General features: G+C 31.2%; 2 protein-coding genes across 3 annotated transcripts; both read left to right on the plus strand.

The window, feature by feature from the left end:
- The first annotated feature begins 289 nt into the window (after positions 1 to 289).
- On the plus strand, positions 290 to 6,011 carry LOC129306730 (calcium-dependent mitochondrial ATP-magnesium/phosphate carrier protein 2-like). Of its 2 annotated transcripts, none has more exons than XM_054947458.1 (4): positions 290 to 1,442; positions 4,306 to 5,091; positions 5,188 to 5,275; positions 5,362 to 6,011. In XM_054947458.1, exons 1-4 carry the CDS (start codon positions 1,025 to 1,027, stop codon positions 5,552 to 5,554), a joined length of 1,485 nt encoding a protein of 494 aa, XP_054803433.1. In that variant the 5' UTR covers positions 290 to 1,024; the 3' UTR covers positions 5,555 to 6,011. The 2 variants fall into 2 exon arrangements, with proteins under 2 accessions (XP_054803433.1, XP_054803432.1); XM_054947457.1 differs by having other exon boundaries at positions 293 to 1,442; positions 5,185 to 5,275.
- A 1,611-nt stretch (positions 6,012 to 7,622) lies between these two features.
- LOC129306493 (40S ribosomal protein S27-2-like) lies at positions 7,623 to 8,901 on the plus strand. Its single transcript, XM_054947121.1, has 4 exons — positions 7,623 to 7,778; positions 8,226 to 8,327; positions 8,484 to 8,512; positions 8,607 to 8,901. Exons 1-4 carry the CDS (start codon positions 7,776 to 7,778, stop codon positions 8,731 to 8,733), a joined length of 261 nt encoding a protein of 86 aa, XP_054803096.1. The 5' UTR covers positions 7,623 to 7,775; the 3' UTR covers positions 8,734 to 8,901.
- The last annotated feature ends 15,540 nt before the right edge of the window (positions 8,902 to 24,441 follow it).

Genomic DNA, 24,441 nt, shown 5'->3' on the forward strand with positions numbered 1-24,441 from the left:
ATAAATGAAAAGAACGAAGAAAATAGTGATAAATATATAATCAGCTAAACCTTCGTCAATTATTATGTTTTTTTTTTTTTTGAAATAATTTCAACATGTGAATCATGCGCCCCACACCCCCCCCAAAAAAAAAAAAATGAATGAATGATTTTTTTGTGCCCGAAACAAGGCTCACGCTACAAGGGCGCCAGACAAATTGGAATTGGAATTTATTAAAAATGTTGGGAAAATGTAAAAATAAATAAAAAATGAGAAACAACTTTCCACAGTTTCACGCCGATTTATTCCCATCACATTCTTTTTTGATTTTGCCTTCGTATAATCTTTTCCTTATATGTTTTTCGTCTGTTAATTAACGATTCGCCAGGCAAATTGCTTTTCATTGATGACGGGCACATTCTTCAAGATATCTGATATCGCCGGCGATCCCTCTTATCGCCGTTAGTCGTAATCTGGCCTTCCTCCCCTACGCTTAGACTCTCGATGCGCGCGGCAGCGGAACTATTACAATGGAACCTTACTTTCTTTTGACTAGTAAAGGTCTTGTGTTCTATCTCCCGCCTTCTACGTTCTCTTCCAAGTTCCACGGTCTTCGCTCACCGGCGCGTCATTCCTAGTCGTTTCCGCTTTTGTTTGAATTCTGATTTCCTTTTATGAAAATCAAGCCCCCAGTTGTGCGTGCCATTAAGAGCAGACTTACTCGATCTGTGATGGATATTAGTTGTGATTGTAAAGTTCTAATATCTGCAATGAATGCCTGAGTTGATTCGGCCCTGATTTTCTTAATCACATTTGCTTTGCCTTGCTTTGAAGGGGAATCTGATAGATTCCCTTCTAAAATTGGCGGGGTAGTACATGGCGTAGCATCTCCGTGATTGTTGACTGCGTAGAAATTTATTGTGCTCTTTTCCTTACCCACATTTCTTGAATTGCCATCTCCTGGGAATACGATCACTGAGTGTGTCATAAAGAAGGAGTGTTTGAGTGTTGGGAACCAAGTGCGTTATTGTAACTTTCCATTTCAATGGGAGCGAAACAGAAGAATGTTGAGGAATCCAGATCAAAATGTTGCAATCCTGTCAAGAAGACAGGACCTGTAACAATGGATCATGTCCTAATGGCATCCCAGGAGACCAAGGAAGAAAGGGAACTAAGGATTCGTAGTCTTTTTGGTTTCTTTGATAGGACGAATACTGGCTATTTAGATTATGCCCAGATTGAGGCCGGTCTCTCTGCACTTCAAATACCATCTGAGTATAAGTATGCCAAGGATTTGTTAAATGCTTGTGATGCTGATAAAGATGGGCGAGTTGATTATCAAGATTTTAAAAGGTACATGGATGACAAGGAGCTAGAGCTTTACCGCATATTTCAAGCCATTGATGTTGAACACAATGGGTGTATTTTACCCGAGGAGCTCTGGGAGGCACTTGTAAGAGCAGGTAAACCAATGACCTCTTTCATATCGTAAGGCGTTGGCCTATACTTCAGTTTATAGCTTTCAACATCTTAAGGGCTTTGCTACCAATTTCTGGTGAATAAGGACCTATGCTTTCTTTATTTATGGTCCAATTCTTATATACTTTAATGTTTTGGTTTCCTCGTTTTTATTGTTCCGTAGGAGTTTGTTTGAGATCCAACGATATGAAATCTCAAGTTCCATAAGAGTAGGCTGGGACAGTAAGTTTAAATTCAATCTCTTCAACCACCAAAACTGTATTCTTCTATGGTTTGACTGGTTATAGATTTAATTTGGATTTTCAGCAGTGGTCACACATCAAAGCTACTCTCAAGTCCCGCATCTATAATTTGGAGAAAAGATATTTACTGTGTTGTGTTTATCCCTTGCTTCTTGATCATTAAAGGAAAATAGACTAAGCAGTACCCTTACGTGTGAAACCAGAGAAGCAAGAATTCCACGTACTGATGTAGTGTTATGAATGATAATTTTGGTATATTTTTTCATGTTGAAAGTATTTTTATTCATAAATTTCCTTTCGTATTAAGGCTCTGGTTGCATTATGGAAATTGAAGGGGAAGGGAAAGTGAAAAGCTGTTTAAATTTTTATTAATTCTATTAGTTTATTGCATAATTGCTAACTGATTATCCTTCTTCTAGATTCTCAAATTCTAAACTAAATGGAAAATTTCTGTTTCTCTGACTAAAGTTACTGCTGACTTCATCTGCTGAAAGCGTTTGACAAGTTGCAAGCTATGCCCCTTTTAAAATCTTGATTGCCAATGTTGGATCTGGATAGCAGGTCTAGTATGAACTATGAAGGTTCTAGGGAAAGAATGATTCAAAAGATTTCATTCAGATTCAACAATCTCTCCCCTTTCTCAGCCATAGTACTTCTATATGCTCAGAGTGTAGGGGAATTGTTATAATTAATTACAGAACTAACACCTAAAACTAACTTCATTATTAGCCATTAATTAACTACACTAAGTGACTTCCTTTTGGACACGTAACAGTTATTTCCCCCTCCTAAAAGGTTCTTGACCTCAAGGATTATATTTTAGTGTCTCTGGGTATCTAACTCAGGAAGTTGGTTCTGAATAGTGATTGGGTTTTCTCATGCAGTTTCCTCCACACTAGTTTTCTTCCATTTTATCAAGACTTGTGTGACTGGTAAATTGTCTCTTTTGACCAACTTTCTAGCCAAAATCTTCTCTGGTTCCACATGAAAATTCCCTCATCGTCCAAGTTGGGTTTGTTAGTAGAAGTACGCTTATTGTCATCCTTGTACTTCGAAATTGACACATGGAAAACTGGATGTATGCTAGTTTGCTGCTGAATCAGTTTTAATCTGCAGGACACTTGCCCAATTCACTTTAAAATCTTTCAAGGGCCATATGGATCTTGCTCCTAGTATATGTAGCTATGGTTTAATGGAAGTAGGAGTAGGTCAATATGCTGCCTCTGCTTTGACCGGATCAGCTTCAACACCCTCTGCTGAGGTCAAATGACCCAAATAGTCATTTTCATTTTTCAACAGCTGCAAACGTACACCAAGACCACTTAATGACTAGTGTGTTTAAGATTCCCAATGTTTTCCTCAAATGGCTAATATGCTTACTCTAACACTTGTTATACACTAAAATGTCATTATGAAAACAAAGGACCAGGATGAACTTCCTTGAGTAGGATTTGGACATTGTATTCATCAATCCTTGGAGGTGGAAGGTTGCTGGTGTATTAGTATGGCTGGAAAACATTAATAAGAATTCATTCAACCCCTCATGAGAGCAACATGCTGTTTTGTAACATCATTAGGCTTCATCAAAGCCATTATTCTTCTTAATCAACATATTTGGGGAGCAAATGAACTGCAACCAGGCCTATTCACTTCTTGTTCACTCATTCCCTCAGCTAGTTTCTCCTTCGCATTATCTTGACTCTTGAGGGGATTGAATGATCACAATCTTGAGAAGATGGTAGGCATTTGGGCTCCTGAAAAACCTTCCTTCTCCTCTCCTACTCCTTGGGCCTCAATCATTAAAAGCTGCGCACCCTTGCATCTGTGGTTTATGGTGTATTTCTTAGGCACCATTAATGCAACCCTTTTTTCTTGTTTTTTTTTCCCTCCTTCCATCTCCTTTTTTGGTCAATTGTTCAACAGTTTAAGCTGAGTTGGTTTTGGAGCTGTATGGTTAGTTTTTGGGATATTGGTTAAGGTACTTTTGTTTTGGTAAGTAGTTTTTAGAAACATGTTGGAAGTACTAGTCAATGATGATGAATACATATTTCTTGGGATCAAATTAGGTTCATGAACTGGGAAGGTTTCTTCGTTGAGTAACTGTGTTGGTATTTGTTTTGCGTGTTTTGAGAGGAGGGTACTTCTGGTAGTCTCGCTAAGTTCTTGGTGTTGGTGAGGTTTGAGTGTTTGAACGTTCTCACAGGTGCTTTAATTTCTGGTTTTAAACCTCCGAGAAGCAGCTTATGGCTACTACATCCAATATATCTACTTTAGCTAGCAGCTCTTCAATCTCCTCCCCAAGTTCTAGAACTGAATCCTCTTACCACAGCCTCTTGAGCTCATCAATTGGACATACCAAGATATTGTCGAACTTTGTTCTGATTCCTCCCATATATTCCCCACAATTCTGTTTACCATGCTTCCTCTCTCATGAAGGACTACCTACAATAACTCTAAACAAGTCTCTCTTGGCCATGTAACAGAAGTCCCTGATTTATATGGTGAATTCTTGCTATGTAATTCAGCTTTTTCTTGACTTTGTCATATCCTTTGGTGGTTTTTTTTCTTTTTTTTAATTTAAGCCACGCCAGTCTCTATATTGTAGGTATTCAGATTGATGATGAAGAACTTGCTCGTTTTGTGGAGCGTGTTGATAAGGATAATAATGGTGTTATTACATTTGAAGAATGGAGGGATTTTCTGCTTCTTTATCCTCATGAGGCGACTATTGAAAACATTTACCATTATTTGGAGCGGGTGTGCCTGGTGGATATTGGAGAGCACTCTGTTATTCCAGCAGGCATTAGTAAGCACATCCATGCAAGTAGATATCTGATTGCAGGAGGAGTAGCAGGTGCTGCATCGCGAACAGCTACTGCACCTCTTGATCGTTTAAAGGTTATTTTACAAGTCCAAACAACACAGGCTCGTATAATGCCTGCAGTAAAAAACATTTTGAGAGAAGGTGGTTTCTTGGGATTTTTTCGAGGCAATGGCTTGAATGTCCTCAAGGTGACTCCTGAGAGTGCTATTAGATTTTACACCTATGAGATGCTAAAGACCTTCATCGGGAATGCTAAAGGAGTGGAAACTAAAGATATTGGCACCTTGGGCCTGCTGTTGGCTGGTGGTATTGCTGGTGCCGTAGCTCAAACTGCTATATATCCAATGGATCTGGTCAAAACTCGAATACAAACATATTGTTGTAATGGTGGAAGAGTTCCCAGCCTTGGGACCCTCTCAAAAGAAATATGGGTACACGAAGGACCTAAGGCATTTTATAGGGGCCTGATTCCTTCTCTTCTTGGGATCATTCCTTATGCTGGAATAGATCTTGCTGCCTATGAAACCTTGAAAGAGATGTCGAAGAAGTATATTCTTCATGATGAAGGTAAATAAGCTCCTTCACATGTCATGTTGTGCAACATGAACATACATACCTTTAATTCTATCCTTTATATTGAAATTCTGAGATCGTATGTAGAAGCTGGTCCTCTCGTGCAACTCGGATGTGGAACAGCATCAGGAGCCCTTGGAGCCACATGTGTTTACCCATTGCAGGTGGTAAGAACAAGGTAATTTTCGTGGGTGGAGTGTCTATTAATTCTATTTTATTTTGTCTGTTTAAGAAGTGACATTTTTTTCATTATTATTATTCCAGAATGCAGGCTCAACGCTCCAAAGGTGGTCCTCCTTATGGGGGAATGATAGATGTATTCAAGAGAACCTTTGAACATGAAGGAATTAGGGGATTCTACAAAGGAATATTTCCTAACCTTCTCAAAGTTGTTCCATCTGCTAGCATCACTTACATGGTTTATGAATATATGAAAAAGGGTTTGGATTTGGATTGAAGATCTTGATCACTTGGTTTGGTAATTAGTCTGAAGTCTGAGTGGCAACTACTGGTACAGGGGGGTGGTTGCAAAGAAGGTGCTGATGACTAAATAAAGTACGCAGCTGATTACATTACAATTATTTGGAAACATTTATATAAATAACATCACTTCAAAATTCTTGGAGGACGAAATTGGTTTGTCCTGCGAAGTGTTTCATAGAACTAATATGGAGCACCGTATCTCTGAGCAGATTTTGTTGTATGATAGAGAAACAAATGAAACACGATTAGGATCCGATTTTGTAATGATTAGTGGCTGAGATTGGTCGTATACCTATTCAATCTGATATTATTTGTTCGACTTACAGAGGCCCCAGTTCTTTGGTTGGTTTCCTTGATTTTTAGTATAGATGTAGGGATTTATAGACATCTTCCTCAGTTTGTATCCCATCTTGATTATGGCTTCTTCTTCATTTTTGGGTATACATTGATTTTCGTATTAGACTATTAGTTATAGCTCACATTGTTACTTTTTTTTTTTTTTAAAATTAAAGCCAATCATGTCACCTATTGAAGGCTGCAATATGATATGGACCAGGTGTATCTTAAACTACAATATGATATGTGGCTATTATACTCAGACGAGACAAAAATCTTAGCTGTATCTTATCACATTTATGTATTTACAGGTTTTTTAAGTATCATTTTGATATTCCAGTTTGACATTATTTCAAGATATGTCGCTCAAATTTTATCTTGTCGTCTTTTGAGGAGTGACTGAGTAAGATGAAACATGGGAGACTAGGATCAAGTGTAAATGATGGTTCGACAGAATCCAATTCACCAAAGCGTCTTGGCTTGAATTATATCTTTCCTAAACGTGAAAGTGAAACGGTCAGTCTAACTCACTTTTTTTTTTTTGGAGGGGGGGTGGTTAGGGGGGGAGATCACAAGTCTGACTTTCACTTTATTAACGTAAGACTTGACAACTAAATTAATGTCAATAATCAAAATATAAGTACTACTGATTCAATAACATATTTCATTTACTTTCTTATTTCGCTGGGCTATATATTTCTTGCTTTAAGACCTAAACTCTAAATCAATGTATTTTTAGTACAACTATCAAACCGAATTGTTTGAAAACCATGTATTGAATCGGTTATAAGGTGTCTTAGAAACTTAATTCTTCATAAATTAGCAATTTAAACTCCCAAATAAATTAACAATTTGTTCAGTGTGATTTCATGAAGCCCAATTACACTAGTTTTTTCTTTTTTTTTAAAATACCATGATTTGATGACAATCTATCCGAAAAACAAGAACGACATTTGATGGGATTTGGGAAAAAGTTGGGACTTGTTTGAAATTATTTTTGTTTTATTGTTCTAAGAATTAATATTTTATAAAATATGTTCTGGAAACAAAAATAATGAAAATAAATATTTTTCTTATTCTCTCTTATTCTTTAAAATAATAATTTTAAAATATTTAAAAAATGTTTTTATTTTTCTATTCTCCAAAATAATATTTTATTTTTTTATTTTTTTAAAAAATTTTCAAAAACACATTATCAATATTTTTATATTTTTTTATTCTGAAAAATAAGAAATTGTTTTTAAAATAGGTTGCCAAATAGGCTTTTTGTTTGTTTGCTCTCCCGACAATGAGAGGATATGGTTGTTAAAGGTTGACACGCTAGCAATAGGTGTTGGTTCTCATATTTAAGTCAGACTAAATATAAAAAAAATATTTTTAATTAAACTCACAATACTAAAATCAAATTCAATTAAATAGCCAACTAAAAACATAAAGGCTGAGCATAAAAAAAAAAGACTGACACCCTAAAATAACTTTTTTGTTAACGGTACCCTACATCCGATGAAATAGCATTTCGATGTAAAAATTCATAATTTGCTTCGTGGACAAAAAAGTTAAAACAAATGCATTGATATATTTAATGCTAATAAAAAAACATTGTGCGAATTTAAACTTTAAACAGCCTTCTTAACATTGGCGTTTTCATCCCAAAAAGCACTTTGCGTCCAAACACCATAGCATCCATCTAAAAGCCCATTCATGTTGATTTTGGGCCGGCCAGATAAGGTCTCTCAAAAGCTCGCACCTTCTAGGTTTCTCTTTATCTCACCGGTTCTCTGGTGCCTGCCGCTGCTGGCTTAAGCTAAAGCAAGGTTTTTTTTAAGGTTTTCTGAGCTCCACGAAAGCTTTCTGCCAACATGGTGAGTGATAGTCGTGACTTATTCCTTATCTCGGATCCATTTTTGGCTTTCTGAAATTTTTTTCTTGATTTTTCATCTTCTGTTTGAATGTGTATTGATTGATGTTTGGCCCTATTTCTCTCCATAGTTTTATAATACCGTCGACTTAGAACATTACGAACAAAAATTGTTTTTCCCTTTCTTGCTATATGCCTATGTCGCTTGTTGCGTTGAGCCAAAGAGAGAAATTAGGGAGTGGTTGAAATTGTGGTTTTCTATAATTATTGTTATCCGCCGATGTAATACATTGCATTCCTTTTTTTTTTTTGTATTTCTTAATTGTTGGGTAAGTTTTAAAAATTTGGCAGTCCTATGTAAACGAGTAATTGCTAGAATTTTTACATTTTCTTGTTGTAGATTTAATTTCTAAATCACTTGTTTTTCTTTTTCTTTTGTGGTGTTGAGTAGGTTCTTCAAAATGATATTGACTTACTAAACCCTCCAGCTGAGCTGGAGAAGAAAAAGCACAAGCTCAAGCGTCTTGTTCAGTCGCCAAACTCCTTTTTCATGGTACAGCTTTTTCTATTATCAAACATCCTTTACTTGTTTATTCTACATCATGCTAATGTGAAAGAACAGTTAAATAATTACTATTTTTGTATCATTAATTTTTTGCCTATCTAGTCATTGCGTCCCTTTTTTACCTTTATGTCACACATGTTGCAGGATGTTAAGTGCCAGGGCTGCTTCAACATGTAAGTTGTATTTTTTTCCAATCCATTCTGTTTTTAACATCCAAATGCGATAGAAGTAATGAGTTTGATTGTGAACCTTTTAATTTGGATGCAGAACCACTGTCTTCAGCCACTCTCAAACAGTTGTGGTTTGTGGTAACTGCCAGACTGTCTTGTGCCAGCCAACAGGTGGGCGTGCAAGGCTAACTGAGGGTTGCTCTTTCAGGAAAAAGGGAGACTAAATGGTGCTCCACTTTCCTTTTTGTTGTGTTTGGAGATTTTCGTGTTAGTTTTAAGCCTGTGTTGTTTTCATTATGATATATTAGTTTTGATAGGTACAAGACTTTTATGTCACGAACGCCTTTGAGACTTAAATGATATTATCCATCAACTCTTGCATTTCTCTTTTACCGCAGTGCAAATGGTTGTTGATATTTATTGATGTAGTTCATATCATTATTCTCACATCCCTTCATCTCTATGATGTGTCCTTCTGCGCCATGATTTAGATGCACAAATTCTTGAATTTCATCTTTAACAGGTGATTTGTGCTTTTTCTACTAACAGGTCAGATGCATTGTAGTTGTGGCTTGTCTTGTAGGGCATATGTGCCTGTTAATTCTAATATTAAGCATGCAAATGCTTTCCAAATGATTGCTTTCTTTGCTGCCCTGGTGGTCCGTTTATTTATTTAGTGTTTACATTATACTGGGATGAAGTTTTTCTTGACTATTGCTGCTTTTATTTGGCTGCTATAATGTCATTCTTGGATTAACGTCTGCATGAACTGATACTAGGTAGTTTTAAGGGTACACTGCTCACGTTGGCCTGGTGAACCTACAAGGGCAAAATTCTGTCAAATTTTGAGGGCAAACAGTCAAAATATACAGCAACTCCTAATCTTGAATTTCATCCATAGCTTAATCAATTAGGACATTTTACGCATAGTCTTATTTAAGGTAATTTTGTTTGACAGTTGGTGCTAAATGTAGGCACCAAATGGCTAAGTGATTTTTAGCTGTTTTTATGATGACAAAACCGTTATCTGTTATGGGAATGGGATTCTTATGTTTGCATGTCTGGTTCACATTTTTGCACCCTCCCGTCACTCATCATTTGATCAGGAATCCTGACTCCTTGAGTTTTTTTTTTTTTTTAAGAAGAAAAATATTGTCCAATTGATTTATATGGTTGAAGGATTAGTCATTCCGTTAACAGAAGAGGCAATGGTGGGTTAAAGTTTATAATACCCTCGAACACTTCAAAAATTTCATCCTCTTCAACCTTATTTTCCCCTGTTGCTGTAATCCCCTTTGTCTTTGACCCTGTCCATTCAGCCTTCTAGTAGATGGATTTTCAATATTGTATCCTCCCGCTAAATGATTGCTTTGTTTGCCTTGTTTTTTCGTTTAATGATGCTCCTTTTTCATTTTAAAAAAACGTTGCTAATTACATATCATTAAGGGAGAATGATATTTAGGTCCCCAAATAATAGTTAAGTTTTTGACTTTTTTTTTAAAACATAAGTTAAAAACATTGATTCGAATAATTACAAATTAAAAAATTTCAATTGTAAGTAAGTATTTTAAATATTAAATACTCCTTTCGTTTAAAAATATAAGATATTTTTTGAAAAGTTGAATGTTTGAAAATATAAAATATTTTTTATCTTTTAAGATGTAATTATTGTCTTTTTTTTAAAATTGTTCCTATTGACAATGATTTTATATTTATTGTAAGATGTTTAATAAGGATAAGTATGAAAGTATAAAGTTATTTAAAAAGTAGGTAATTACTTTATTGAGAGTGAGATTCAGTTAAAACTACTTTACATTTTTGAATAGAGGGAGTATAACTTTTAAATTGTAACATAAATTTTTATTTCAATTGTTTGAATTAATATTTATAATTTATTTTTTAAAAAAAGTTTATTGAAAATTTAACTGTTATTAACTGTCATTCTTTCCATCATTAATGCATGAGTGAAGCCCAATGTAAGAAACAATGTCCTTAAAATTAAAAGAAATTAAATAGAGTATTGTACAGCACTTTAGTAAATAGATTAAAAAAAGATTTTTTTTAAATAATCAAAGACTTAGTGACAAATATTTTCATATATTCTTAGGTTGGGGACATTATTGTCGATAAAACCCAAATTTCCAGTGCTTTTCATAACACATGAAACATACGGTGTGATATTTTGATTCTTATAAAAATCATGCAAAGAACCAAGGGAGGTGTAAATAATGACTTGTTTGGATCAAAGGATTCTGGAAAGGAGGGGAGGGGAGCCTCCCTGCCAAATTGGAGGTTTTTTGGAGGTTAGCCAAATTTTATAACTAATATCCTTATTGAATTTTTTGTATCCCAAAGTTACCCTTGCTTCAATAAAATATACATACAACCGTTGCATATTCCTAACTTTGCTGCAGTATGTTGTGTTAATTGATGTCCTTGCACTTTCTTGGTTCATACTTCATATCAGCCCCTTTGATATTCTCTGTTTTCTTAAGTTCGTGGTATTTGGTAGCCATTCTTGAATACACATATTTGCTCCACACAATACATATTTTCTGCAATATAATGGATGTTTTATTTATTAAATTCACTGCACTATATGCATTGTCTTTGGCTTCGATGCAATGATTTGTGGCCATCATCTTTTCTGTTCTTTCAATCCATACCCCTCCCATATTTATCATAATTCTTGACTTTAATATTCTGGGTGCAGCAACATATATTAATATTAATATTCTTGATTTTAATCACCAATGTGTTGGGTTTTAACGGTGGCACTAGAAATGTATCTTATAAAAATTCAAAAAATAAAAAATAAAATAGAACATGTACTTATATAGCAAATATATAAATAAGGATATACTTAATATTTATTATATATTTGATATTTAATAATTACCTCACGTTCCCTTTCAAAACCAAACAAGAAGTATTAAAATCCATACCCTTCCTTATACCCAAAAAAAAAAAAAAAAATCCATACCCTTTCCTCCTCTCCCCTGCAACCAAACAGAGAAGGGAAGGGTATGGATTTTTTTGTTATGGTGGGAATGGAATACATATGCATCGCTTTTATAGGTCTTTGTGGACACATTGGCATGAAACACGAGATTCTATGCACATCCTTGGCTTATTTGCCCTCTCTTATCTTCTTCTCTATTATGGCTCTCACTTCCCAATCCACAAAGAAAGATGAACTATAAAAAGCTCCAAGTGGAATCATGACTTTTGCAGGTCAAAAGGTGTGTGAAGGATCAGAGGAAAACAATGGAGACATAAAAGTGAGAGGCAAAGCTACATGTATGCATGTGTGCGTAAAAATGGGCTGATCAGTTTTGTTGTGTAAAGTAAGCGAGCATTTGGGGCACATTTCACACCCAAGAATTAACGCAACAAACAAAGAGGCATAATCTACACGCACACTTCCACACCGTATTGACCCTCCCAAGTAAATGCCTTTCGCTATCCTCTCTGTAAATTACAATGTACCCATAACATTATCTTATTCTCCACTACTGTGGTCCTATCCTATCTACTCTATCTCATCCTATATATAACATGTTTTCTTAAAAAAAAAAAAACAATAAAGTTGGTTTGATTTATAGAGTGTCATATTAAAATATTAAATGATTTTTTCTTTTTTATTATTCCTAAAATTTGAATAGTAGTACTTGAATGAAAATTCTATGATCTCCTTCACGGAAAAAAAAAAAGATAAAGAGGGTGTATAAATGAAATACTTGAATATATTTTTTACAAATAAATTCAAATGGCAACTTTCTTAATCCATAGAAGAATGTTTAATTTGAAACGTCTTGTAATAAAAATTGGAGGGAGTATACAGTACAAATCTTAAAAAAAATATTAATTGTATTATTTATAAATCATGAAGTGATCACTAATGATCTTGCCCCCATATTTCAAAGATTTCATTTGAAAATCATAGCTTCTTTCTCCATCTTCGCATCATATCATATATTATCAAAATTGGATGTTTTGCTCTTCACTTTATGCATGTTTATGGATTGAAAAAAAAAATGTTTTAGTGCCATTCATTCAAAATTCAAAGCAAATAAATACCCGCCCTCGCATAATTAAATATGATGTGTAATATATATGTCATGTTTTATCCGTATTTTTTGCATGGTAAGCAGAAAAGCTAATCAATACTCCAGGACGAGTTATAAGATCGATATTTGCACTTGACACAGACAAACAAGTTATAATGTATATGAAAGCGAGTGGGACAATTAATTAACTTATAAGAGGAAATATAAAAGATATCATTTCATAATATTGACATTTGATATAAGAAAGCTAGCCGGATTTATAGAAACCAGTGGCTAACTTGATTATTAGTTGCATGTTAGCATTTTAATTAGCGTCCACGTGCTTTGAGATTTGGACTTGTTTGTACTATTTGCGACGCTAATTTTGATTTTACATTTTCCCAACCTTTGATTATTCCTTTGTTTATTCGATCCATATCGTTACGTGTGATGCATTAAAAGGATTAGATTAATATAATTTATATAAAAGGAGAAAAACCATTGATTTGGTGGATATGAGTGTGTGTTTTCATGCTTCATAGTTAGGTGAAAGAGACGTATATATCTCAAATTTGAATTTTATTCATAATGGATTGATGGAGAGGGATTTATCGTTTATAATAGATAATTGCATTTATTTGTTTAGGTTAGCATAAATTTTTACAAAAAAGTGGCAAGTCAGACACGATCATTGAAGCGTCCATGTAACAAACCACTTTTTGTAGCGATTAATTTAATTGATTCCATACTTATATTATTCTCTATATCAAGCTAGGCAGCCATCATGATCTTAATTCCAAGTTTTGATATTATGTCCAAATTATTTCTGACGAAAACATTTATGGATTAATTCATATATGGTTCAATATTGATTCTGGATTATGAATTCTCACGTTCAGAAATTAAAAGAGAGCATAATATATATACATACATACATACATAAGACATCCAACGAAAATTCGCCGTAATTTCATGGCATTGGCTGCTCTGATCTGTAGAATCTACAGATCTTTGTGCGTCTATCTCTGTATGCAGCAGAGAGAGTGTGATCTGTTAGTTTTAAATTCTGTGTTTAATTCTACTTTTGATTTATAGATAATAAGTATATTGACTTGTAGAGAAGAAGCCAAACCATAATTTCATACTGACTAATTGATTATTGATAATGCATGGGTTTTTTTTGCTACCCAAAATAGAGTGCTTAATTATTGAGAACTATTATATCTTGATGTTTATGTTTGTTAACTGGTACATATACGCACGGCATTAAAAATAATTTGTTTGGTAACTGTTACTTTAAAAACAGTTTGAATAATTACGCTTTTATATATGACAATGTATAAAGATTATCACTACTATTACAAAAAAAAATTGCCTTTTAATATATGTGGTTGCTGTTCTCTTTCTACGTTGGTTTAGAAGGGTCATAAAAGACATCATCCACGTAAAATGTTGTCTACAAAAATGCGACCAGTCAGTTTTTCTATTAATATATGTGGTATTTGTACTAGTTATCAATATCAATGTAAAAAAAAGATAAAAAATAATGTCCCTATATGATAAATAAAAACAGTAATGTTATGTTATTCTTTTTCTCTCATAAAAGGTAGTTATAAAAATACTTTTTAAATATTATTTAAAAAATTAGATGATGACTTATAAATAGGATTAAATAAATCTTTTAAAATGTGATTTATAAATGAAATCAAAAGGAGCATTCAGCAAAGAAAAATACTGACAAATCATATTATTCAATACCCTCGAACGTCTAACAATGTGATCAATTTTTCAAACCTGTACAACACACGGCATCAGTATAACGTTAGTTTTAATTAATGATATGTTGATTGGATATTTTCTTATCATCAACAGCTCCAAAAAGGAAAACATATACAATTGGATATGTTTTGTTCAAGTTGATGTTTTTGTTTGAAATTTCAAGTATAGATGATTCTTTTGTGGGAAAGTAAAGGATTCAATAGTGTATTAAACCAGATATGTAGGGTCCACGAATAATTAATTTGTTTAAAACGTTCATGGAATTCCTTTGCTAACAACAAATTAAGACACCAAAGGAATTAACGAAGCTTCTTCGCAATTTCCTCTCTCTCTAATGCCAGAAGTGTGTGTGTGTGAGTGTATATTTCATATCTGTCAAGATTATTTCCGCCGTTTTTTTAAATTATTATTATAAATTTGTCAAAATTTTGATGCTAAAAGGCTCAAATCTAGTTAGCTAAAAGGCTTAAATTTATATATTTAAGGTGTTTGTTTTCAATCAAATCAAAACATGTATTTGATATAATTTGATTTTTTTAAGCATGATCAGTGACTTGAATTTTTTTTTTTTGGGGCTAACACATACATATTCGACTTGATAGTGCCAAATATTAGATAACCGTATAAAACTCGTCATTATTGTGTTATGTAACTCCAGACTTAATTATCACCAAGACCTATGTAATAACGATGAGAAATTCTAAATCGCTTCAAGTTTCTCGTTCTTAACTATCCACACACAAACAGTGCATTAATCTATATAACTTGTTAACATGAGCCTTGCAGCTCAAAAACATTTATAGTACTTACAAATTATTCACTGAAAAAGTCTCATATTATGTCAATGTGAATCAGCAAGCCTTTATATGATATGAGTCATATCATTATCTAATAGACATATCTTAATTTATGAAACTTCGGGACATGGAAGCAACGTCGCACATTCTAATTTTAATTACAAGACTAAATAGCTTCAATAATAGAACTCCTTAGTTTCAAAATAATCAAGACGCAAGAAGGAAGTTTCGTCGTAGTTTCTCGCAATTAATGTGGATATGCAACAAGTCCTCAAGTTGATGAAGACACACTATTCCTTTTTACCTGCAAAGGTAATACTACTTTTTTCTTTTAGTTATAATATGATATGTGAACACTGAACTTTCTTGCAGCACCAACTTTAAAAGAACGGTCGCGACGCACGTCTTGGCATATTTTTCTTCGATCTCATGATGTATGTAAAGTATTGTTCCTTGTTTAGCTCATATTTCACAGCCTTCTTACTCAACAAAAATCGTATCATGTTCTATTTTTAGAATTTGGTTTAGCAGAGCTTGATCCAATAATTAAGACCGAGATTTGATCCAAAAATATTATATGCATGCTATCATAAACACTAGACAGCCGTTAAAATAAATCTCTCTTAATATTAACGAGCGAAGTAATCTAAACTGAACGCGAGCATAGCTACCAAGGGAAATTAAATACATGATTTGTCATATTATAATTAAAAAACTAGCTTTTTTTACTAAACTCGCTCACGCAAATAACTTTATGGTATATTTCAATTAATGAAAATTTAAATTTAGATTTAAATCAAATGAAGCCATAAAAATTTATGAATTTAAATTTGATTTAAATCTAAAATTCATTTCTGACTACATCCTAATTATTTGAAGAAATTTTAATCATTTCAAACATACCATTGTTTTGTGTTTTAATTATCAATATTTTGAGGACTCCTGTATTTTTTTTTCATATTTCATTCTTGTCTCTTGTTGATTAAAAAATAGAGATAAATTTATCATTTTTAATTTTAATTTTCAATTCAAATCTTAGCTCAACTATCTTCATTTAAAATTTTTTAAACTACTTAAATAAAGAATTTATAATACATAGATTTGGAATACAAGATTTTAAATTTAAAATGCAAATCTAAATTTACATCTCATTCTTGTCTCTTGTCGATTAAAAAAGAGAGACAAGTTCACTATTTTAAATTTTTTATTTTCATTTTAAATCTCAGCTATTCTATCTTCATTTAAAATTTTTTAAACTACTTAAATAAATAATTTTAAATACATAGATTTAAAATACAAGATTATAAATCTAAAATTCAAATCTAAATATATCAATCCAAACGTTGCCCCAATCAATATGCATTTGTGTTGTCAAGAAATAATCAGGAGGACGCTTCCTCGTAGTTTCTCTCATAACTGATATGGATGCCAAAAGTAGGAAATTAAATCTCACAAAACGAAAATTGAAACCATAAAATTAATGCATTCCACACCATGCATCTGAAACTTTATTACTTTTAAAATGTAAAGAATCAGACCAAATGGATAAAAAGACATACTTTTTAATCGATGGTGGAGGCATGGAGCTAATATTGTCCATTACAATTTAGAACGATACATATTTAAAGATAGAGATACTTTAAATTTCTTATTCGAATCAACACGGCTTAGCTTTTTCTTCAAATGATCAGTCAGTGTTCACGGCTTCCTTCTTTTATTTTCTCATTACTATATTATATCCACAAAGTATAGCACAGTAACAAGACACTAGTTCGCGCTAATTATATTTTGGAAGAATGCCTCGTGTATGAATTTGAATTGACGTGGAAAGTTTCACTTCTGATCAAGTTGAACTTGTATAATAAATAATATATACTAAAATGAAAGAACTTATAAATTTAAAACATCAAAATATAATACCTTTCCGCTACTCTGATCCAATTGTTTTCTTTTCTTAATGGTTACTCTTTTTTTTAATACTTTTTGTTGCTTGTAACTCTTGATCAATTATCCATTCATATGTGTGTGGTATTATTAGAGCACACGAGTAATACCATTAAGATGAAGACGAGAAGAAAGCTTGGTCATCATGTTTTTTTTTTTTTTAAATTATCAAGGTAGTGCCGCTAACAAACTCCAATAAAGTAGAAACCCAATCTCAGATAATACGTTCCATAGTCGCATTCAGCTTTATTACATAGTAAATTCGAAGAGTGGGTGTGAGGGACGCTCCAATGTTAGACACGTATCTCTGCATGTTAAATCGAGTTTATTGTCGTGATAATTAATAGTATATCATAGGAGGGACAAGTTTAGTCATTCCTTTATCTTTTACAGACTTCAAGTTAGGTAACATAACAGAAATACATTGGCGCTATATAGGTTTCAAACTGTAGTGAGGGTGCATGGTGAGAAGTTATGTTTTTAAAAAATAATGGATATATATTTCATATTTGTATATACGTATGTATATATACATCATGTTGACTGGTGATTTGATCTAGCTTAATTAAAGTCATATTCAAACCCAACTTTTAGCTTAGCTGAATAGTTTGATTGAGCCCAACTTGGTACAACAAATACAAAATCAAACCAGAGTTAGACTAAAATGGAGCCATGCATGAACACATTATCTAATCTATTGGGCATAGCTGAATTTGCTTCAATCCAAGAAGGAAAATTATTTAATCCTTTCAGCTTTAATTATTAAAACATCATTTCTCATGATAATCCGATATAAAGCCATCGTCTAAACAATTATTTTTTTCCTTAATCAGCCCTTCTTAATTATTGAACTTATTGAAAATATTTTTTAAATTTTAATTTAAAATTATTTATTAATTTTAACTGAATTCCTTCATTAATCCACGTAGAGAGTTATTATATATAAGTACTTGCAATAAGAATTGGGGGAGTATATTTCCGAGTCCTTCCATGCACTCATTAACACATATACACACACACACATACATACATATACATATACATATGCAAAACCATATGTTCCTCCGGGAAAATAGCTACACACCCCCCCCCAGTAGTGGTACCCAACGATGACTTTTCATCTCTTATTTATTTTCTTTTTAATTCCGATGACGTCTTGATACCAGGCTACAAAAATCAGAACATGATTTGAAATTGAAAATAAACATAAAAAAAAAGAGATTAATTTATTTTCAGCGATGTGTGATTGCATATATATGAGAAACTGTTGGAACATATGCTCATTTGTTGCGCACACATATATATACATAGAAAAAAAAATGTAGCAAAGGCTTCGAATCTGTTAATAATTAATCAGAGCAGCCACATGGTTATGTTTCCGGCAAAATGAACATGATCAAATTATATATGTCTGGTCAAACACTGCCTGTTGAAGCCTTCTTCACTGAGATATTGGGAGGGCAATCCATAATATATATTGACGAAATAATCCATCATATTATAATAGAGTCACCAAGTTCACCATTTATAAGAATTTATATCATGACTTACATTATTGAGGGATAACATGTAACTTGTCGTGAAAATTAATTATAGGGTGAGAATATAAATAATATGATTTATAAGAGTGGTGGCGGATATATAATAGTACTTGATATGTTTATGATTTTTTTTCTGGCGAGTAACATGCATAAATAAGAGAGTAGGATGATATATACATATATATTATATTACACACACACCATACATATAAATAATTTATAATCGAGTCAATGCGTGTAAAATAAATTTGGATTGGTAGTTTGGGAGAGAGCCGGAGAGGATCGTGATAAGGGAGAAGAGGTTAGAATATTCTTTTCTTTTTTTTTTTTACAAAATTTACAACAAATAATCATTATTTTAGTTACAGGCCTACAATTTTTATATATGATGAAAGTGTCAATAGATATAAAGTTTTAGAAAGAAAAAAAAATTAAATAAAGAAGTCGGCAGGGGGCATCATGCATGTGGTTGTTGTAGAAGTCGTCAATGTCATAATTAATGATGATTCAAACGATTTCACATCCATTGTAGAGAGTGGTCCTTCTTCTTCCCCCGCCCCTTTCCCATTTTGATTTTTCACCCAATTTCATTCTGTTTCTCACCTCTTGACCTGCATTCATACATGTAGAGGTGGGAGGACCAATTGTGGCTATAACCCCTTTAACATTTTAATTTTTTTAATAAAATATAAAAATTATATATTTTTGACTCACATAAATTAGTGTATTATAAAAACTTTGATATACTAAATAGAATACTTATTTTAATTATATAATAGTTTTTTATGCATGTATAATATAATTATTTTAGTAATTTAAAGATATAATTGTCATAAAATTTATTTATTTTAATAAGATAATGTTACAATTTCTTTAAAGCATTGATTTCATTTAATTTTTCTTTCATTTTATACTTGATGAAAAAATTTGAAAACTATCACTAATAAACTTTTTCAAGTATTGCAACAAAAATTTTAAGATATATTGAATGCTATGTGCTCGATATCTACCATGACATCACTTATCCCAAAGTTAATAGGTTATGGTTAAGATATGTTCTTTTAAAAAAAATAAATTTTTTCTATAATAATTAACCAAGCTATTGAAATTTATTATATAAATAGTTTTTTACTATGATATATTTAAATTTAATGCACATAAAAAATTTGTTTTAGATTGACCAAAATTTTGGATCTCAATGATGCATTTGAATTATTTGATGCTCATGGGAAAAGATGAAATCTTAACCAATTTAACGATAATTTATATTGAGAAGGAAATTTTTAAAATTTTATTGTAGATATGATAATTAATTGTTCTTATACTATAGAAAACTGATGAGAAAAATTTTAAAAATGAAGATATATATTTTTTTTGTTATATATATATATGTAAAATGGAATATAAATATATATGTTGAAATATTTATATTACATTAGTGATATATATATATATATATATAATTTTTTTGAATTATCATATATACTTTATTATTTGGGTCCGTTAATAAAATTTTCTAGCCCCACCCTGCATGTGTCTCACTACTAAAAAAATAGAATTAATGACAGTAATTAACATTGATTATAAAAAAAATCAATGTTAAAAAAACGGTGTTTAAAAATAAATAAAGAGAAACAATTTCATGTCGGTCATTTAATTAACCAACGTGAAAATTATTTACCCAGTCAGATCTAAAAGAAACCGATGTGGTATGTTTTCTTCAAAAAAAGGTTACATACTTTTTCGCGTCGGTTTTCAACCGACGTAAAATAAAAATTTAAAATAAAAAAATTATCACTTCTTCTCACGTCGGTTCTTAGTAGGTTGGATATATATATATATATACACATGTGCCTACAGCCAAGATATACAAGTCTACTTGGCTTTTAATATTATTAAGGGACCCAACTAGTGAATTTCATTTAGAGAGGATGACTGACATTTAATAAGTTTCACAATTTAAATTTAAAAATAATAAGATTTCAAAAATTTTGCACAAGATTGGTGAGTTAATTGCAAATATTAATTAATTAAGATAATTATAAATAAGAGACTCTCGGTTGCTAATCCTAAGACTGATATTTGAGACTTAAACATCTTATTTGCAACTAAAGCTTACATATTTATTAACTATTGATCTGTTAACAAGATTTCTTAGAATCCAGATGCTGTTAAATTGATGTGTTGGGACATGTAATACATTTTTCATAAATTCAATAGTTGAGAAAAATATCACTTGATTCCCTTAATTAGTGTCTAATTGTTATTTTAGCATGTCACAACGAGATATAACAAAGTATCTATCATATTGAATTCGATTCTGATTTGAAGTTTTTCGGAGAGGATTCCCTCCTCTTCTTTCTCGTCCTGACCTCTTTTTTTCCCTTTTTAATAATTGGATTGAGATTTAGAAGGTTCAGGTTTGATCTTCTATAAATTAGTATTAAAATGTTAATTTATAAAAAAATATAAATAATAAAATTCAAACTCCTAAAATTTAATATTAACAATTAAAACAATACAGTACAAACAAAATAAAATAAAATATTTTATAAGAAATATCAATTTTGGCAGTCTAATAATCTTAAACCTAATGATAAGAAATTAAAAAGAGTAAGGAAAGATGATGGGAAGGAAGATTAGAGAATTCTCCTCAAAGTTTTCAACTTTTTTTTTCAAAATAAAATTAAAGAAAAGAAAACCTTTTTCAAAGATTGAAGCATTTTATTATAATATTTTTGTAGCAAACTGAATTTGAGAAATTACAATGTGCGTAAGTTTAACTTTCATGATGGCTACAAGAACAAATTTAAATGTGTCAGTATATATAAAATAAATAAAAAGTGTGGATATGGCTGTAAGAAGCATAAAGCCGCATGAACCCTTCTTCAACTCTTCAAGGGTCATGGAATGAGAAAGTAAATTTGCAATTGCAAATTGCACTTAATTAATGGCCACCAACAGTATTATTGACTAACTTACACTCTCTCCGTTAAAAATATAAGATATTTTTTGAGAAGTTGAATGTTAAAAAATGTAAGGCATTTTTAATCTTTTAATGTGTAATCATTACTTTTTTTAAAAAAAAGTACCCCATTAATAATGATTTTATATTTATTATAGGATATTTAATAGGGATAACTATGAAAAGATGGAGTTAGTTGAAAAGTATATAACTACTTTATTGATGGTGAGATTTGATTAAAAATTTTATATTTTTAAACGAAAAGAGTAGTAAATTTCCTAAAATTTATTCCAATTATATTTTATCTTTTTATTTCAAATATGGTAGCAATACCCTATAGTTCTCTTGGCACTTGATATAATACCTGCCGCCAATTCTACATTTTGCCGACATAATTAATTTACCGAATATCATGGAATTATTAATTTCGTTTTTATGATAACTGTAAAGGATGTAAAATTATGTAAAAATTAAATAACTTTCTATTAATGCAAATATTTTTTTAAAAACATGATATATATTACGTGATCAGGGAATAGATTTTTTTATTAAAAAAAGTTATATTTTAAAGATAAACTCTAAATTTTAATAATGCATAAGTCGAGAGGTCAATATTCAATTTATAGGCATACATACAGCTTGTGAGTGTCACTGTTTATTCCATGAAGAAGCTTCGTGTGAGTAAAGTTGTCGTGCACTTGTTGGTTAAGCCTTAATCAACAGCCATGCCCACACGCACATACATTCCCAATCAATATATAAATACATGCACACAAAAGCTTATTTTCTGGAAGTGAGAGAGAGCAATGAAGATATTGATTTATAAGTCTTCAATTTCTTTCTTTTATCCGACATCCGTTCGATCTTATCCATCTTTATTTGCTTGGCTTAGCTTTGTGAAATTTCCACGAAAGAGTTCTCATATATATATATATATATATATATATGCTCACTGGCGTGTAAAGCAGCTGGCTGTTGAATATGCACCAGCATTAAAACACGAGCCACATTCTGTCATCGTACAAATTTATTTCACAATATATCATGTTCACGTTTGATTTATTTTTAAGGTAATTCATGTTTCACTCAGCGTATATATATGTGCATGGACTCGAGAAACATTTCAATATCCAGGACAAAAAATGCATGCATGCAAATATTTAATTTGCAGATCAACGGCTTGTATAATTTTTTGCTCTAACAATAACGTCTTCGTTTTGGATTTTTTTTAATATATAAAGTACTTCCAATTTTAATATTAATATCAGAACCAAAGAAACTCATTAATTCTGTCTTAAAATTAAAAAAAATTTCTAATTTTGGTATACTTTAAAACTGTCTACTTTAGAAAAATGAATCAATATTAAATAAGGTGACATAAAAAAATGAAATAAAAACTCTTTTGGCCTATTTATAAGAAAACAAATGATGATAGTTAAAATTTAAATATCTTTGATTTGTTTCTTTATAAAAAATAAACTTGGAGGGAGTCTCATATATGATACCTTATAAAAATAATCAAAAAGATTTTATCTTATAAATAAGATTACAAAGAGGGTAAAATAGTAGATATTATAAAATATACTCTTCTATCTCAAATCATAAGACAACTTTAAATGTATTTCATTGTTAAATATAAAATCATTCGATAAAAATAAGATTTTGTTAATAATATTTTTAATATTATTTTAAAATATAATAATTGATCCCTATAATTTTATTAGGTTTTGTTTTTAGTTTTTATATTTTTTTTAGTATTTTCAGTCTTTTATAATCCATGTAATTTAACATCATTATGGACCTAAAAAACAAACGTCACCTAATTTTGTCCAAATTATAAGAACTAAAAACACTGAAAAAAAAAGCAACAAGAATTAAAAGCAAAAGCAGATAAAATTACTATAGGGATCAATGGATTGGGTTTTCCCATATTACTTTTAAGTGGAGAAAGAATTGAATATAAAGTTACATTAGTAAATGAAAGGCATTTGTGAAAATTTATATTTTATTTTTAAAAAATAATTAAATTTTTAAAATATTATCATTGAGTTTTAATGATATATAAGTGTAATTTTATCTTAAATTATTTTATAATTTAAGACGAGGAGGAGCTGGTAATGATCAATGACTCAAGAATTATAGATGATGGAATGATATGGCATAATTGATCAATTTAAAGACGAAAGAAACACACTAGTAATTGATTGTAATCATGTTATATATTGCTTTTGGTTTTTATTATAAAACATTTTTAATCATTTTATATATCTTAAAAAAATTAATTTTTTCTTGATATTATGTAAAAATAAGATGTACTTTTTTTGACCATTGACTTTTAAAAATAATACAACTACATTGAATATCTTCATGTTAATTAATAAAAGATAAAATTAAAAAATAATTTAAATATTACAAGGTGTCTCATATTTTGAATAAAAAAAATACTTTTAAAAGGTATCCTACAAATAAGACTGGAGAGAATATAAATTAAATATCATTAATGATGATGATTAATTAATGTGGTTTGAATTTGGCAGGAGCGTTGTCATTTTATGCAAGAAAATCACATACACATAACATGAATTAGTCATACATTTTGGCACAAGCGAACCAAATTATTACTAAAATGTGGTGCTTTTATTTAGAAATAGGGAAGACATCGACTTGTTCATACGAACCAATGATATGGTTATTGATAGACCAACACAACTTCATTTGATGCTTTCACATACACTCGGGAGTTGATTAATTAATGATCATGTTCCCAAACTTTATTATGGCGTTAATTTTGTCTTTGTTTCTTCTACACCTGATGGATCTGGTCATACCATTCCTGTATTGTCTTCTTTATTAATTA

Source organism: Prosopis cineraria, unplaced genomic scaffold, assembly GCF_029017545.1.
Source record: "Prosopis cineraria cultivar Desert tree isolate PC_DT_omini unplaced genomic scaffold, ASM2901754v1 PC3, whole genome shotgun sequence".
Lineage (NCBI taxonomy): Eukaryota > Viridiplantae > Streptophyta > Magnoliopsida > Fabales > Fabaceae > Prosopis > Prosopis cineraria.